This window comes from Chanos chanos, chromosome 4, assembly GCF_902362185.1.
Source record: "Chanos chanos chromosome 4, fChaCha1.1, whole genome shotgun sequence".
NCBI lineage: Eukaryota > Metazoa > Chordata > Actinopteri > Gonorynchiformes > Chanidae > Chanos > Chanos chanos.
In genome coordinates this window covers 20,001,295-20,019,960 of record NC_044498.1, presented here as the reverse complement: position 1 = coordinate 20,019,960, position 18,666 = coordinate 20,001,295, and the positions used below count along the sequence as shown (strand labels likewise).

The following is an 18,666-nucleotide window of genomic DNA, read 5'->3' as shown; positions in this document are numbered from 1 at the left end:
ACTGTTGGAGGTGCTGTCCTGTGCTTGTAAAGAGGTTGATATGAGAGTACCTGCCGTGTTCACCTTCTTGAGGCCAGAAATGAGAAAACATTTTGTATTAAACAGAGGGGGAAATCTGGCATCTAGATGATTACAAAGAAAAGGGAAACACTGAAACACTGTAGACGCAGCAACAGATTAAATTTGTTTCTTTGTTTGTGTGTTTGTTTGTTTTGAAAGCATATCCAACCTGTGGTATGCAGTCAGCATAGTTCGGTAGCCAAGATTCAAACATCCAAAGTAGTTGGAAAATTTGTTTTCATGAGTATTCATTAGTGTCTCATGTACATTGAAAGATACTGACTGGTGAAATCAAATGCTCTCGCCCTCAGACAGAGACCAGTTCAGTGGGGGGGGGGGGGGTAAAAATAAACAAATAAATAAACAAATAAATAAAAAAGACAGCATTTTCCCCGAGTGAATTTGGTGGTTTGAATCTAGGCTAGTGTATCACATGATAGAAGAATCATTTTAATTTCAGTGTTTCTGTAAACATTTTGTCCACAGTGCCCCACTGGGACCATTAACACAGAAGACTTCATGCGGGATAGATTTTGGCATGCTTGTATTGTTTTAACTCAGATCTGATCATGCTTAAAGTGCTGCCTCAAAAAAGGAATTTCTCCTTAATGCAGCCAATAAAGAAAGATACTGAGTGTTCTTGTATTACAATGGGATGTGGGCAAAATAAACATGTTCTACTACTACCATGCCAATACATACAGCAAATCTATCCAGCATGCACCTATGTACTGTATATCACCCTACAGCACGTAAAGCATAATCCCTTAACGACAAATGTAAAACTCTGGACTAAGAGCACAAAGTTGTACTCAGATTTCCTCAACAACATCTACTCTGACACCTTTAATGCGTTCCCCAGGATTTGAAAAAAAAAATCAAAACAAATGACCCTGAATCAGTGACTGAAGCAAAAACTAATCAGGTTATATTGCTTTATGGAGAGAACACTATGTCAAAAAAAATAGGGTAGATGAAACCTTCCATGGGGAGTTGTAAGATGGTACATTTGATTCATCCACTCATGGATGTACTTCTCACATTATATTTTCAGTTCTCATCTTGTGGTTTTTCAGGTTGAACAAATGTGAAACACATGAGGAATAAAAGCAGCGGCTATTACAGCAACGAGGACTGATCTGGCGATAGCCACTCATAGTTGTGTTAGTCTGACATACATTTTTGGAGGGGGAAAAAAATACAACAACAAAAAAACGAAACGCTTAACTCTGCATCACAACAGCAGAGCGTCTGGTTTCTGAACAGAGTGCATCTGCTCCTCAAGATAAATGCCCTGAAGTATCTTTTTTTTTTTCTTGTTTTTTTTTTTATCAAGCCCAGTCAAAAAATGTTCAACATGTGAGACCGGTATAAAAATGCTGTCTCTTTAAATCATGTCTGCATGCAGTCAACTGTATAAATGTACAAGCAATAGCCATCCTTTAAGTAGACTTCATTGGCAGGCCAGATTCCAGCTGGACATGCAAGAATGTATTTACAATAGAGAGAAAGAATTCTTCCACTTTGACAGTTCTGTACATTTCTCATCTGAGAGAGAGATAGAGCGGTTGTAGTAGCAATAAATAAATCCACCAACCATTACTTTATGAATAAAAGCATGTTTAGATTTTTTTTTTCCTTTTTACTCAAAAGGGTCCATCGTCCCTCTCTGTGTCAGGAGTGACTGGTCTGGAGACAGTGAAGATGTCCTGGCATTTGATTTTGGTCTTAGGAGTGGAAGTCTGTGGAGGTGGTGTGGGTCTCCTCTTCTCTGAGAGCAGTCTAAGAATCTCACCCACCTGAGCTTCCAGTGTCGTTAGGCGGTTGCTCAGAGCTTGAATATCTCCCTTCAGCTCCAGCTTGGCCTCCTGGAGTGTACTTTGTAGTAGAGCCTGCTCAGGTACAGCCTGGAAGGGAAGTCCTTGAGTGGTCAAACTCCCAACCCCAGGACTGAGCTGGTCATAGGGACTCCTCTCCATAGGACTTCTTTCCATGGGGCTGCGTTCGTACAGGCTTCGAGAGTCACCGGCGCGGTCTATGCGCAAGTCACTCTTGGTGATGCCGCTGTCACAAGAGTCTGTCTTGTGCAGAAAGTTCTTGTCATCATTGCTTTCGCCTCCTCCATTGCTATTCCCATTCCCCCCAAGCCCTAACCTACTAGGTTCCCCAACCTCTGTCTCCTGGCTCTTGCCATCCTCAGACAGCAGCTCCAGAGATTGGGTTACATCTCCCCATTCTTCCTCTTTCTGATGCCTCTCTGGGTCAGGTGAAATACCTGTGTTTCTGAGGCGCATCCAGCCCCTGGCTGTCCCTCCCCTGGGCCGCACAGGGCTTACAACCTTTAGGCAGTTCTGGTCCACCATGCTCAGGCTGGGTTTTAGCTCCAAGGCCTCATGACCATCCCTTTGGCTGGCCTCCTCTGTCTGAACATAAGCCAGTGAGCTTGGGATGGGAGTAATTTGAGAGACAGTCACCACACTGGAGCCACTGTTAACACCTGCTCCACCTGCACCAGGGGCCCCGTTTTGCATAGGAGGGCCGTGTTGGTGTTGGAGAGGGTGATGGACCTGGTACTGGGGCTGGTGCTGCTGCTGGTGGTGCTGGTAGGACAGTGGGTGAAGGTGTTGCTCCACTTGGAGCTGGTTTCGCTCCAGGTCATGCTGAACTGAGCTCTGTGCCCGCATCTCTTTCTGCTGCTTGAATTTCTGGAAGATTTTGCGGACTGGATGGTCCACAGGGATGGAGAGAGTCACCTCGTTCTTCTGGTGCCGTCTCTCCTCTTCCTCCTTCTTTACATCTGCGATCTTACGGAAGATGATCTACAGGCAAACAGAATGGAATGTCACATTGAGTAGATATGAAGAACATTAAGGCTCTCTTCCCATCTCATAATCTTACGTCCTGTAGTTAAGATTAGCCATGTTTTTTGTTGACAGCCTACATAGCACGATGATGCAACTGTAATTAACACTGTAGAAAACTCTAATGCGCCACGACCACAAGGCCATCTGCACAGATGTTTTATGAATGAACACATTTTCTAGGAAGAGCATTATCATTTGGTGAACATGCAAAGAAAGGGACAAAATGATTTTCTGAAGACAAGGGTAAAAAGGATAACATTTGCACTTGTGTCTAGTTTTGCCAAAGGATGAAACTACTATCTATGATAAATCTGTGTTTCCACTCTACTGACATTTTCTGTGAACGCAAGATAACAGTGGTCACAAAGAAATATTCCCTTTAGGCTGTGAATAAATCGTAATGATTCTAGCAAACGCATGAGAGATTACAGTGAAGCAGGTTCACTCCAACTCATCCTCAGTAATGTACATTCCCTCATTATGACAGGATCATTAGCTCTGTGTAAGCTATTGCAACCTTGTTGATTCAGATATCACCTCATTTACTGATTCATTGAAGTGGACCTACATGTTGACACTGCATTATATACAACGGAGATGAGAAAAAAATTCTCCACGGGAACAACACTGTGGTATAGTGCTTTCTGAGTCAAAGAGAAACTCCTGCGGTCATTCAGGCTTTTGTTGTTAAAGATTTGTTGCTTCTACTAATACTATGAGTGGGCGCTGGGGTTAAGGGCCCATTTGGCACAGAGAGCAGGCCAACTTTGAGTTATAAACAGAGAGCTGTTTATTGAGCTTCGGCAGAACGAACAGGCTTGGCAAACAGCCAAACGTGGCCAGGTTTGGATTTGGGAACTATAAACAGAATGCTGTCAAACTTTCAAACACTTAACCTGCTGATAGCTTTAGGCTACTATGGTCACATCGACCTTCAGTAAACAGCACTCAGTGCTCCTCAGGCAGACAGGCAGGCAAGTGAATATACCAAACCACCAGAATACAGTGTTTCTCTCCTCTTTCTCTTCTCTGGATCTCTTTCAGTTGTGGGTGTGTATGCTGTTCAGTGGAACCTTTGATCACATACAGTGTTAATTAGACAGTGTTAATGAGCTGCTGAGCCCCTTGCTGAGCATGCAGGGTAGGCAAGCAGGGCTAAGCTACACATACTGTAGAGAACCCATGGCTGCATACCTTGTTAGTCTCAGTAAGGTTCAGATCACATTTATGAGAAACCGTCCTGGGTTAAGCATTTTGCCTATTTTGTATCAGCTGCTTGTATCACTGCACTGGAGAGGGCTGATTAAATAAGACAAAGCAAATCATTATGTGTACATACACACACACACATACACACACACACACACACACACACACATATATATATATATGTATGTACATATACATATATATGAAAGATTAAAAAAATTATTCAATGCATCAGCATGATTTCAAATTGTTCAAATGAATAGAAAGGAATGAATGGGGGGAAAAAATGACCGTAGCCCTTTTGTCACTGTTAGTGTCTCCTGGGGTAATGTCACAACAACTGTGCTGACTTTAAAAAAAAAAAAAAAGGCCCACCTCCGCAGGGCTATTGGCACTCCACAGTGCTAAAAATAGATCTGACTGTGTCACGTGCCCCCTTGTTATCCCTGCACGGTCTTTCAGCACCCTGAAGTGCTTCCTCCTGCCTGTCACTTCCCATCTCCCGGGAGGACTGTGGTAAATGATGAATTCAGCTTCCCATTTGCCTCCTCGTATTATTTAAGTATCACTTAGTGTGGTGAGAGAGAGAAAGGAGTGACAGAGAGAGCAAGACAGGGGAAAGAAAGAAAAAAATGGCAAGAAAATTAGAGAGAGACAAAGATCTAGCAAAAGACAAAAGAGAATTCAGCAGAGGAATGCTAAATTTGCATAGAATTAAAAAAAAAACAGATTGAGAAAGAGTGTAAAGAAGATCTGGCACTAATAGCATTAGAAAAATGACAGGGAACAAATTGGAACAATAACTTAAGTCAATGCAGTACAGCAGAGATTAATTCAGAGCAGGGCTTGGTTTTAAATGTTTTACTTCTTGCATTAATGTAAAATAATGTTGTACCAACTTTTTGATCAGATCAGATCAGTATTAATGACTTTGAAAAAATTAAGAATTATTTTAATAATTTCTAGTTACCATCTCAATCATTTTTTAGTTGCACCAAAAATTATTTATAGTTATAAGTAGTTATTATCTAAGCACTATCTAAAACATAAAGACCCTTATTACACACCAGTGAACCAGTGGGATGCTGAGTCACTTGTCCAAAATGACTACCGTAGGAATTCAAAGTAAGGTTTTGCACCAAACGTCAAGCTTTTCAAGAAAATGAATGGCAATGTATAGCATAAGTACAACAAAATGTTCCAAATGGTTAAGGACTATTGTACAACCCAGCTAGTACATAGAAACACCTATGCCATGGATTTCATGTACAAGTACACTGGTTTAAGAACTGCAACATTCTTTAACACGACAAGGGAAAGAGAGGTGCGATAGCATATGCCAAAAGAAGGAGGGCAACATCAGCAAAGAGAAACACGAGGGGTAAATCTTAACTCAATGACAGGGGTAGGGCAACATTTACCAGAATATGACCTCAAAAATGACCACAGAACCTATATCTGTGTGCGCTACTCAAAACAAAACCTAAACTGCCTAAAGTTGGAATATAAGGTAGTGTCGATGCTCACAAATTGCTTTTAACCATGGCCAAGGTGCAAAAAAGGATTCTTAATTAATGTAACGAAAATAAAACCTGAGCTCCTGAGAAGTGGCAAAGTAATACACTCTGATTAGTCAACTTTTTTAAGGCTGAAAAGACGATTAGTCATCTTTTCCTATATCCAAACCCGTTTGTGTCTGTGTCTGGAAAAAGTCTGAAAGATTATGCTGACAGTATGTTAGTATGACCTAATAAGAATTCAAATCTAAGTCTGCAAACCCATTTGCACAGACATAACTGATAAGAATCTAATATTGCTGAGTAATTGTTTCTGGTACAAGAACCGTAGTTTGTAATCATTAATAAATTGGGATGCTACAACTTATGCACCGACAGAACTACTTGTTGAAAACCAAAGTCATGCAGGATTTATTAGGCCTAATCTTGTGATCTGGAGTACAAATAAAAATATTAATTATTCAAGACTACCACCGATTTAGAAACATTGTTCAAATAGCCAGCATGCATCTATGCAGACTTCCAGAAATACAGCCTTTTTTTTTTCTTTTTCTTACATTACGCAGCCTTCCGACACCACTCAGTAGTCTGCTGCATCCCTTACAGTAAGATTAGCTGTTACAGTCAGTGACAACATTTCACTGAAGGCCCACAGCCGTACTGCTTCCTAATTCTCTACAAGCATACATAGTTTATCTTGCAGCATGTAGCATGCTCTACTCTTTTTTCAGTTTACAATATATTCCAACTAACTCTAAATAGCTCTCTCTCTCTCTCTCTCTCTCTCTCTCTCTCTCTCTCTCTCTCTCTCTCTCTCTCTATATATATATATATATATATATATATGTGTGTGTGTGTGTGTGTGTGTGTGTGTGTGTGTAATAAATATTTGTTGTTTATATTGTGAGAGTGCATGTTCACCATTGTAGCGGACTTCATGGACATAATTCACCATCATTGGAGGTTTGGTGTATGTTCCACACACGCAGTTATATTGTGTGCCTCTCTGTGTTAGGTAGACACAGTCCCTTTAAGAGAGAGGTTTTTTTGGGGTAACGTGAGCTCTATGTTTGTTATTGTTTGGGCAGCGCCATCCTGAGCTCGCTCGCTGTGCGTGTTGAAATAAATGACATTCGTGTTCATGAAGTCAGTGAGAGAAATTGTCTGTCTCTTGTTTCCCACACTTTCTACACCCATACACTATTGTTTGTACTCTTGTATTTGGACAGAATGCATTTATTTCCTTGTGTGCATTTTCACGTATTACAATGAATGATTATATTTCAATAGATCTCTGACAAGTTTCTTCAAAAGGGCAATAAACATTGCTCTAGCACTGTGCCATGAGCCTGAATATAAAGAGGATTATTCTCCGGCATCTGCATAAAACTATGATTAATCATTCCCTCTGTACTAGATCTTATTGGATAATGGTAATTAGCACAATACTGGAGTTATGTGAAGGGGGGGGTGGGGTGGGAGGGAGTGAGAAAAGAGATGTATCAGCTGCTTGTATCACTGCACTGGATAGGGCTGATTAAATAAGACAAAGCAGATAATTAAGGATTTCTAACGATCTCTAAACATCCAAAAGGAATCTGAATCAGGAATCCAATTTTTCATTTGCACTGGCTGAGTCAGAAGTTATTATATCCAAGTTTTATCCACTAGAATAGATTGATTTTTTTTTAAAGACATGGATAGCCTAATAGACATAATTACACACACATGTGGGGGTCGGCATTTGTTTCTTCCTGGCGAATAGTATGATGAATATCAGGCTTGAAAGATAAACACCAATTTTAATGTTTAAGAGTATGTCTTTTAAAAAGGTATGCGACACTGATACAACATTTAGACAAATTAATATCATCACCAAACAGTTGTTGCGCATTTATTCAAACTAATTAGGCGTCAGGCCATCCTTTGCCCTTTTTGGAATATTGTTATGCAGGTTGTGAACTGTTTCTAATGGCATATTGGGCCACTTTTTTTCAAAAGGAAAGCCTCTGGTTCTTTGAGCGACAATCTGTTTTCTAAAATTTCTCATTAAGGTTCAATGACATTTAGATCTGATGCTCCAGGAGTCCAAAAGGTGTATGAGTTCATTAAACCGCTCTCTGATCAGTTAAGCAGTGTTTGCATGGGGACACTGTTATCATGAGATATGGGAATACTGCAAAGAAACAACATATGCACTATAAGATGCACCTGAGACAGTATCATATTCCTTGGCCATAACTCTACTGTGTGGAGTAATAACTGGACTTGATGTATCCAGTAAGACAGCTTGTACCATAACAGATCTACTACCATATTTAACAGCTGAACCAAGTGCGGGTTGAATTTCACTCTGCTTTCTGCAAAAATGAACTCATCCAGATGTAAGAAAAAGAGTAAAGGATTACTTATCAGTCCACAATGTGTTTGATTCATTGTTCAAAGTTGTTCATGTTTTTTTACTTATTACACCATGCTATTTGGAACACTGGTGGTGGTTATAAGTGGTCTCTGAATGGCAGCCTCAGCGTACATATCAGATTTGAGCACAGTTTTCATTAAGACTGTGTTATAGTGGTGTAGATTCAGTTCTGATCTCATTTTTGAGGCTGCATGACTCCCAGTGTTTCTCTTTTCTGATGTAGTTTTGCCAAGAAAAAAAGCAGCATGAAGGACTCATTAAAGGGCTGTTGGTGAATTGCTGCAAACTCCATATATTTCAGATACTTTAGATCTGTAAATTCTGTCTCTTCGTCAGAGAGTTTAGTTATCAGTATGCAGAAGGGTAGAGCTAACATTGTTACTATAGAGTCATTTCTACATACATCCTCAAATGAAAACAGATTCTCACACCAAACTCTTAACTTTAAACCTAAAAAAATAAACTTCATTCCATTCATGATTACAACATAAGCAGATATTCTAGTGATTTGAACAACATTAAATAAATGTTGATTTGTCGGTATGAAAAGCTCACTCATCTGAGGCTTGTTTTTTACTCACCAACTCCAAGAAATTACTTGGGTCACTGTAGGTCCTTCAGCTGCTTAAACTGGTTCCATCAAAGTGCAATAAGCAGTAATGCACAATGTGTCGTCACACAATTACACTACCTGTTTTCAATATTACGACAGAAATTAAAATGCCTGAGAACACTCTTTACAATGATGAGCAAAACCCAAGGCTTCTCACTTACATCTAATACCCAAGAAACCAAACAAACAATGAACAAAAATAATCAAAAATATACGTATTATCTGAATTGTAAGTTATATGGTAACTGTATGCCTGATGGCTTGGCCATGTGCAGTCTATAGTTCTTCATAAGCAGTGAGGGTGATACAGTCATGCTCTATTATCTATTTGCCTGAAAGGAGATGAAATTCAGAAAAGTAACCTATCATATATCACACGCCATGGCAACTCATTCAAAGGTCTGTGAGAACTCACAGGTTATAAAACTCAGGAGAATTGAAACAAGATTCTTCTTTTTTTCCCCACAAAGCTCAACAACTCAAAGCTCAAAGCTTTTTTTAAGAAATAAAGTAATATATTAATAACATTTAGATCGTGATATCATACTGTCTCTTTTACGTAATTATTGTTGTGAAGATTATGAATATGCAAATTAGGCACCTTGTGCAATCACAATATAGTCTCACAGTAGGAAGATATGCAGAGAAACTGCGTGCTGCATACTTGAACAAAGAGGTTAATCTGAACCTGAATTTGTGGACATCTGCTGTAGTTGAAGTTTGAGACAGAAACCCACGTATCTCAGAGCTGTTCTGCAGTGTGCTAAACCACATAAATATCTTAAACTACCTGTCAGTGGTAAGAATGAGAGGGCACTATTGGCCAGAATGAAAACAGAGAAAACCAGCAGAGTGAGAAATAGAATCAAACATCTTTATTTGTCAGAAAGATAAAAAAAAAATCCAAATGAAGCTACACCAACCAGCTGTCTATTTTGTATACTGCAAGTTTCAGTACTTTCATTTCAAATCCACCAGTCTGCATACCCACACTCATACCATCATGAAAAGAGCATATATGCATACACACATGCATACACGGTGCTTGTGTAGTATGGGAAAACTAAGCCATTTAGCTTAGAAAGAGAACACTGCACCCTTTTACAAGTGAAAATTCAATTTTATCAGCCAACAAACAATATTCGAAGAATATTAAAGGAAAATTAAATGATATTTATACAGAGGGGGCGTGCATGGAGACCACACCGTTCTCACAGATACAGTTCGATACAACAGTTAGAGAGAACAGTATTTACTGTTCATCAGTCGGGGATTTACCCTTACATCCTGCTGCTGTCCTGATATGGTTTATATGTGGGTGTCAGTCTGCTCATAAAGTGCGTCATAACACACTGTCATTTACCAAACTTACTATGCTTTACATAGCTTTGCATTGTGACTGTGAATACACTTACAGACGATCCTATAGTTCCAATAGTTTGCTCTTACTGTTTTTGGAGCACTGGTTCCAGTAAGTTTGACTTAAAATAAAAAACTGTCAGAGGTCCAACTGTGTTCTAATACTGACACCAGACTGTCATTTGCTTTATCTTCTTTGCAATGGGAGAACTAGGAAATATTGCAGTAAATTCTGTCCATCAACCATTTCAACACAGTGCCAAACAAGTCCCAACGAAACAGAGAAAGAGGGAGTTTATGGGGTTCCTTCTCCTTCTCGGTGCTTCAGCTCCTTGTGAATTGTGTGAACCTACTCTGTTTTCAAATGAAACAGCTGGACCACAGCGTGACACAGTGCTATTAACAGTTTCCCCAAGTGATGATGCTCTGATTTTGTCTTTATTTAGACAATATTCAACGGAAGGCTGTGTAATTATAGTGAATAAGGACATAATTTACATGAAAAAAAAACTCTCCAGAGGTCTGACAATTCCCCTTTCTTTTTGGAAGCCGGCAAGCAAATGCTTTTGGAATTGGATTTGCTGCCTGAGGTCAAAACCATGCAGTCTCAGAGTCATTCAGCCAGCAAAGCCAGAGAAAGAAGAGCAGACTCTCTACCTTTGTTTATCTCTATGACTGTCTGGGTCTCTGTTGATATGACCATTTTGGCATGAAATTCAATGCTGCCAAGCATTCAGGTGAAATGGAGACTGATGGGCAAAAAGGCTGCGGTCATAAGGTCTGCCATTCTTGTGTTATGGTCCTGAATATATCCAGCAAAACATTCATTCTTAGTAAAGCCCAGTCTTGTAAGTCATTGACAACATAATGAAACAGTAAGACTTCATATAAAACCAGAGCATCATGCACTGTGATTCAGTATAGCCTTGTCTTTGTCATTTCAGACAGTCACATTGCATAATAAATAAGACGTACTCTTGCCAATCACAGTGCAATGCTAAGGCAAGAGCAGTAAGTTCTTACTTAGTAAAAAAAAAAAAGAAAAGAAAGAAAGAAAGAAAGAAAGTCATTTTTGCCATTTGACCAAATAATACTCCATCATGTGGATCCACACTACATATCAACTGTCTTGTTTTGGGGATAAAAATTGAGGTTGTGTTAACTTTAAATTAATTTGAAAATGGGGCTGAGAAACTAAGGCAAAATTCTGTAACCACAGTCACTGCATTTTATTTTAGTTTACCTACACAAGCTACTGTGTTTTGCCTGCTTATTATATTGTATTGTCACTAACTGCCAGTCAAAAACACTAACAGCCTACTAGCTTGCTAGTGTGGGCAGACCATCAATGACAGTGACAGTGAAGCCCAGTAGAATGATACAACACAAGTGTATAGCACTGTTCCATTATTTCTAATTACACTTTGGTGAGAATAGTGAAAACTGCAAACACAAATGACACAATTTCACCTCTGTTACTCTAGTCATGACAGGGCTAACTTACAGCGAGGGAAATATTCATTAAATAAGGCAATATTGATGTGTAACACAAAAAAATGATAGATGCTGCTCATGTAACACTAGATAGTACTAAGGCAGAGGTCAGTAAAAGTCAAGTGAGTGTTAAAGGTCAGGGGAGTGGTTTGTATTCAAAATAATTTAAAATATATTCTATATTTTAAAAAAAACACGTCATTTTCAGTGATGTACTTATTAATCATTGGGCTGGACAGTAAAGAAACTTTACTGTCTTTTTTTTCTCAGTTCCACTCTGGTACTAGAGTTACTGTCCTTTGCCTCAGTAAAGCAGTTCAGATCCCTTACTGTATCCAAGTATGTTGTGGAGATCACACATTATTCTGAGAAAATATCAAATTGTTGAAAATAGAAGTAAAAAACACACTGTATCTTTTGGGCTGTAACAATGCAATGTAATTGTTTGTGGTTTGTATGAAATGTTGCAAACAAAGTTGCATGTAAAATCATAAATGGTTATGGTTAAAGTTAGCAGCTGTGTTAGCAATTGTACGATTTTTGACTTGTCAGTATGAATTGAACATACTTTTCATATTTTCCCATGATTTTATACGGATATTGAGAAAAGGCAGGATAAAAACAGATTTACATGTTCTCAGTAATTGCTAGCTTCAAAGTGAAAAGTTGCCAAGCAATTTAATATCAAGTTTCTTACTCAGAGATTGTGAACCGTTCTAAAAAAGATCATTGCTTGTCCCTGCAGCCCAACAGCGTGTCAGAATACATGCCCTGTGAGATCTCTGATATTTGATTTCATGGCTGCATTTGACATCAGCCATTTTTAACAAAAGGGCCTCCGCAAAATCTCTTCTGTTCCAGGTAGATGAACAAGGTTGACTTTGATGAATGCTCTAGAAGGATGAGACATTACAAACACTCATCACCACTGACAAGAGCCACAAGAAGAGACACGACTGACTGACAGCAGGTAAGCCGGGGGATGCTCAAGAACCTTTTCCTGTGATTTTAGCACGGTTTTACAAAACGACCATGAACAAAGAGAGCATAAAGTTCCTGCCCAAAATTTGGAAGCAACTGGAACTTTGAATTACTTTGGAGGACATTAATTGTTGACAGACAGATAGATGAATACACAGAGGAATGGACAGACAGACAGATAGATAGATAGATAGATAGATAGATAGATAGATAGATAGATAGATAAATAGACAGATAGATAGACAGATAGATAGATAGATAGATAGATAGATAGATAGATAGATAGATAGATAGATAGATAGATAGATAGATAGATAGATAGATAGATATGGATGGCCACAAGATGAAAATGCCCATTCTGTTTGCAACATGGGACTTTGATTTCACTAAGCAGTCATTTCATCTACTACACATTGTTGAGAAGTGATCGCCATATTCTGTAGTTGCTCCCGCCGAGTCGAGTGCAGGAGCTAGCAGGACAAAAGCCTGTTGTGGCAGCTGGATTACCCCTGCAACCTATACATCAAAACGAAGCTTTGCAAAATAGTAATTTATGTTTCCCTAGCGAACTGCAGTAACATTAACACATGAAGAATTGCGAATGCAGCATCATTGGACTTTAAGATTATTTCCTTGAACTGGAGGATATTTTTTTGTACATCTTTGCTGTAAATAGTTTTTTCCAATACAAAACAAAACCTTTCGATTTTTAAAACATTTTTTCAGTTTCTAATTGTTCAATGTCTCCCAGTTAAAGGGGTGGTGGATGTGGGGTTCAGACAGTTGATAAAACTTAGTTGGGTTAAAAATAAAAATAAAGCGGGAGAGAGAGAGAGACAGAGAGGGAGAGAGAGATAGAGAGAGATGAAAAGTACAGTATGAAGATGTGGACATATATTTCATAGTTATATGCCTATTAAATGATTTTGATGCTTTTAAGGCACTAAAAATTGCATTGGCAATGAATATTAGGTTAGAAAATGCAACATTTGCCCTATTTAATGTGACTTCTGGTATAAACCACACTCACTTCCGGTCAACTATCCGAACACAGACACAGAGACAGATAATTTTGTTGGTTGAACAGATACAGATACAGATAATGATATCTCTGTACACCTCTAATAGATAGATAGATAGATAGATACCACTATTTTAAAGTGCCTTTCATTGTGTATACTACAGTGCATAAGATGTCAAAGAACAAACTCAAGAACTATACGAGATCTCGCCAAAGAACAATCAATATTAATTGACAAGCATTCAGCACATATTGTTCTCGTGGCTGTATCTGGTAATTAGAGAATGTAGTTGCATTCGGCTCCACTAGAAGATATTGCCATTTGGCCTGTCTGAAAGCCACATCTTGAGGTCTGCCATTCTCCAATCCAGTTAACATTTGAGAGTAATTAAGGACAATTCACAGACTTCAAATGCCTGTGCTGTTCTACCTGAGCGAGCAGGAGCTGTGAGGAGCAGAGACAGACAAAGGTTAACACTGATAAAGGTGCTTCGTGAGTGTGTGTGCTTTAGAGAGTTTTAAATGAGCTGTTTTATTTGACTGGAGCATTTTGAGTTCTCAGATTTTTGCGGAGTATTCAATTGCTTTGCCATTTAATTTTGGAATAGGATGTCCAAATAACCATTCAATTAAGTGAGTTGCTGTTTGCTTGCGATTTCACAAGACCCAAATTGAATAATCACGCAAGTGAATTATCGAATACAGACAGAAAGCTTTGGGTCGCAATGTGCTTAAGCCCGTCTTCAAGGAACGCTGTGGTCACAGTAAATGGCCCACTAGATACTACTGACAGGGTACACAGTGGATACATATATAGTCCATGTGGATGCCTGATTTGAGCTTTCTTCTGGTAGCTGTCATCCTTATTAGTATTTAAGTACCAACTGTTTGAGAGACGACTACTCATTAAAGCTTACAGAGTACAGCTTCATCCCACAGTTTCCCAGTTCCCAAAGTAGAATTGAATCTCATAAAACAAATAATGTATTTGTGTGTGTGTGTGTGTGTGTGTGTGTGTCTATATCCTGCTTCCTCTTTTCCTGTGTTGTGATGGGCAGTAAAAGATATACAATATAAACAGTCAAATACTGTGTCAGCTTAACATTCTGCATCATATTACACTTACTGAGTCTCAGAGATACAGCATTACACAGATTACAGTTAAACTTAACTGTTCAAACCTCATGAGAGGTTTCTGGTGAAATAGTTGTATAATAAAGTCCGTTCTCTCTTTTCCTCAAACCAATATATATACAACACTGAGAGAGAGCTGAAAGGCAATGAAAGGGCATAGAAAAAAAATTGCCATGATACTAAGTGTGTGCAATGCCCTCTATCAGCAAAATCCAGCAGTTTGGATTAATGAGATCTGGCAGGTCTTTATCCTTAACTGGCCATTCTTTTCTCCACCTCTTCACTGTGCCACTCTAACTAAAGCCAGGGTTGGTTGACTGCCAGAGACTGACTCGACTTTAGCGCGGCACGGCAGCCCTGCCAGCCCTGCCAGCGAAGCCGGGCCCCTCTCAGCACATTCCCACTGAGGTAGCCAATCAGCCGATTAGCCCCCATTGCTACCAGGGACAGAACAATGACAGCATGCAACATACAAATCCATCTGTTCACATGAACTTGAAAAGCGCCATGGACTTTTGTGCCTGAAATGATCAATTTCGTCAGCGTCATTTGTTAAGATCCGTTCATTGTGGGAATAGCCCTATTAATAGTTACCCTTTGAGTTTAAGCTTTGTCCTGTAGCAATTCCTTTTCGATGGACAAAGGAAGAATGTCAGCAGAATTTTTAAACTTATTTTTATGAAAGTATCAGCCTAGGTAGTGTTCTATCAGTTGAAACCTATACTTTGAACATACCTGTTCAATAAAAGCAAGCCAAAAACACAAAATACCTGGTGAAGCTTGAATATATTGCTTTTACAAAGTCCCTTAACAAATAAGGTAATCTGCGTAACAAGTAATAACATTCAAAATGTTACATGAACTCTGAAAAAGTATATAATAATCTGGATTATTGTTGACAGGCACCAGGAATAAAGCATGGAGATCTATTCTTTAAACTTCAAACCCCCCTCAGTGACCTGAATAATTCACTGTGACATATGGACTGTAATAAGCAGGGAATCACTGCTATTTGCCACAGCTACTGCAACATGGCCTGTTACACAATCTGTCAAGACGGCAAAGACATAATGGGCCAGTTTCCCAGATAGGGATTAAGACCGGTCCTGCAATAAATTGCATTTTGAATAGAGCATCTTCATTCAGTCTGCCATTTAGTTCGCAAATAAGCTTAATCCTTGTCTGAGAAGCCCATTTAAAATTGTGAAGATGAATAAATAAATAAATAATCAACCAAAGGAACTACCTGATAATCTTAAGATTCTTTTTTTTTTTTTTTTGGTAGGTTTCTTTTTTTTTCTTTTTTTTTTTTATTTGTTCAGCCAAGATGTTACGGAGGAACGGAACTAAACATGACAGATATCCTGCATGCCAATTTTGTCCTGCCAGTTTAAAGACCAGTAAAACAACTGATCTAGCCTTGGACTACACATCTAAGTCAACTATACCAGTGGGTGAAATTCAACAAAGCTTTTTGCCTTCAGTCGTGGCAAACACTGGTAAGAGACATTTCTTTCTTTTAATATCATTATCTGCTGAAAACAGCTAAAGCATCCCAGCCTTTAGCTGAAGGAGACAAAGTAATGATTCTATGGATCAGAAACCACAGGATTTCTGATGGTCCAGACACAGGGCATGGGGTCTGTAGGAAATAGCCAAAGCAATGTGTTGTACCAGTGCACGCTCTGCTTATGGCTTACTTGTCATTTTCGATTTCTTGCGCTCGCATAATGCTCTAAAGGCTGCTTTTCGAGACACTTCCCAGGACTGAAACTCTGGTCTCTGAAAACTGCAGGGACTTGAAGAAAAATGGGTCAGTTCTCCAACCCCCGATTCATTATTTACCAAATAGGAATGGAGAAAATATGTCCTCTTACATCAGACAGACCACCGAACACACGCCCATTTTGTTCTTTCTCTCGCTCTCTCCTTCCTACACACCCGTACTCTTCATCAGATAGTTCTTTCCTCACATATTACATACCCCTGCATAACACCCTCTTGTTCTCTCTTTCTCTCCTTTATAAACACACACACACACACACACACACAGTCACGCAGTAAGTTTGTATAAAATTCTGAAGCCAGTATTTTCCCCTGAAATTATCACTGTCTCAGGTATCATGGCTTAGAGGAGTGCACACAATGTGCCAGAATGGAACTGCTTCTGCTCTGTACTGACACTGTAGCCCAAAGGAACCTAAAAATCATCCGAGACAGTTGCATCGGTTGTCACGTCTGGCGGCACACAATATGCCACAGAGTGAAGGTTTCAGATAAAGAATGGCAGAGTTAACAGAGAACAAGCCTCAATCTCATCAGTCAGAGTCCATTCACTGATGAAGTAAACCCTAAATGCCGATTGACCAACAGATGTAAGCATTTCCAGGACTGGGAGGGACCAAAAACAAGCAAAACAAGCACCGGAGCCAATTTCCTGTGCTTCGGTAGACAGCCTGCATAGTCCTCTGTTAGGGATTCCTCACTGATGCTGAGAGAGCACTTCTCCGCCTCGCTTTATGGCCATTAATGGCAAGGATGATAAAGTTGCTTTGCCTGCCTTATTGGCGGGAGCTTTGCAGATCTCCAATGAAGGCCTTGTAAATCTAGTTATAGAGAGCCGCAGTGAGGACGCAGGATTCTGCTCCCCTCAGTGTTTGCTGACGAGTTGGATCTCGCACGCCGTGAGATTCATACTGTTCAGGGCTAATCAGCTGAGTAAGGGTCCAAGATGAATAGAGAGAATGAAGGCCTGGAGCAGAGAGTAACGTCAAACAAACATAATGTGGCTTTTCTGCTGATACTGCAACAGGGAGGATGAGTATCTGCACCAAACCCATGGATGGACACAGGACCAGGGCAGTCACGAGACCAGTTCTTACGTAACCCACAAGCCAACGCTTCTTCAGCTACCCAACAAAGCAAAAGACATCTCATCTCTGTGATCGAGAGAAAAAGGTTGGGTGTAAAATCCCTTTCATCTTAGGCTGCAAGGCGTGCAAGATTTTGATCCAACTTTGGACAAACACATGATTCAGCCAATCAAAGGCCAAATAAGCTCCCAAATATTAGATTCAAATGTGTTAGGTGAGAACTAGAGCAAAATCCTCTGAGAGTGTGGCCGCACACCCTTTCTATGGGGCTCCTTTGACATTAAGACTCACATAGGAGAGATATTCACTTTCCAACTCTCTGTCATCCATCAGAACAAAACACTGAACTTTAACTGGTTTTGGGTCACAGACAAAAGAATAAGAGAGTCATCGGTCAGAGTTTCATAAGCCTCCAGGAAAGCGTAACTCAGTAGTGCACTAATAGCCAAAGGCCCAGGGCTCTGGAGCCATGGTGTTGTAACCTTTTCTGTCAGCAGTGTTTACTGGGCATTCACAGAGCTTTTCACATGCAGTTAGGACACCATAGGGAACCATGCAGAGAGTGAGCATTGACCAGCCAAGGTGGGTTACAGTGAAATGCTTTGATTGACAGCACAGAGATAAAGGTACGACGGAGAGAATGATTTTAGGACAGTGGGAGATAAGGTAGTTCACTGGGTATCATATAGACTTCTGTGTGTGTGTGTGTGTGTGTGTGTGTGTGTGTGTGTGTGTGTGTGTTTGGAGCTATGCAGCCGCCGTGAGAATATAATTGTGTATTTACATGTTTTTGAATTAGTTGGACTATGTCTTTCTTTGTGTTAGAGTCCATGCATGTGGGTTTAGTTTGTGAGTGTGATTTCTTTCTGTGTGTGTGTGTGCGCGCGTGCATGTACCCGCGTGCATAGGCACACCTGCTGATCTATCTGACGCATGAATTATTCAGAGCGTACTGGGTGGCGGGGCGTCCCTCCTCCGTAAAGCTGGCCTATCCTGCAAGCAGCCCAGCTGTCAGAGCTCAGACAGGGAGCCAGTCTGTGTCACTCTGTCAGTAAGGAGACCAGCATGTAGCCCGAAAACACGCCAACTCTCTCCACATCACACAGGTTATTATGGCGC

At 39.9% G+C, this 18,666-nt stretch overlaps 1 protein-coding gene across 1 annotated transcript in view; it reads right to left on the bottom strand.

Moving 5' to 3' along the window:
* Positions 1–1,706: 1,706 nt before the first annotated feature.
* The window catches only part of kcnh5a (potassium voltage-gated channel, subfamily H (eag-related), member 5a), a 67,216-nt gene continuing 50,256 nt past the window's right edge, over positions 1,707–18,666 (bottom strand). The window contains exons 11-14 of the mRNA XM_030771626.1: positions 2,678–2,879; positions 2,219–2,590; positions 2,030–2,176; positions 1,707–1,981 (exon numbers count right to left, since the gene is read on the bottom strand). Of these exons, the coding sequence (XP_030627486.1) occupies positions 1,707–1,981; positions 2,030–2,176; positions 2,219–2,590; positions 2,678–2,879 (996 nt within the window). The remainder of the gene's footprint in view (positions 1,982–2,029; positions 2,177–2,218; positions 2,591–2,677; positions 2,880–18,666) is intronic.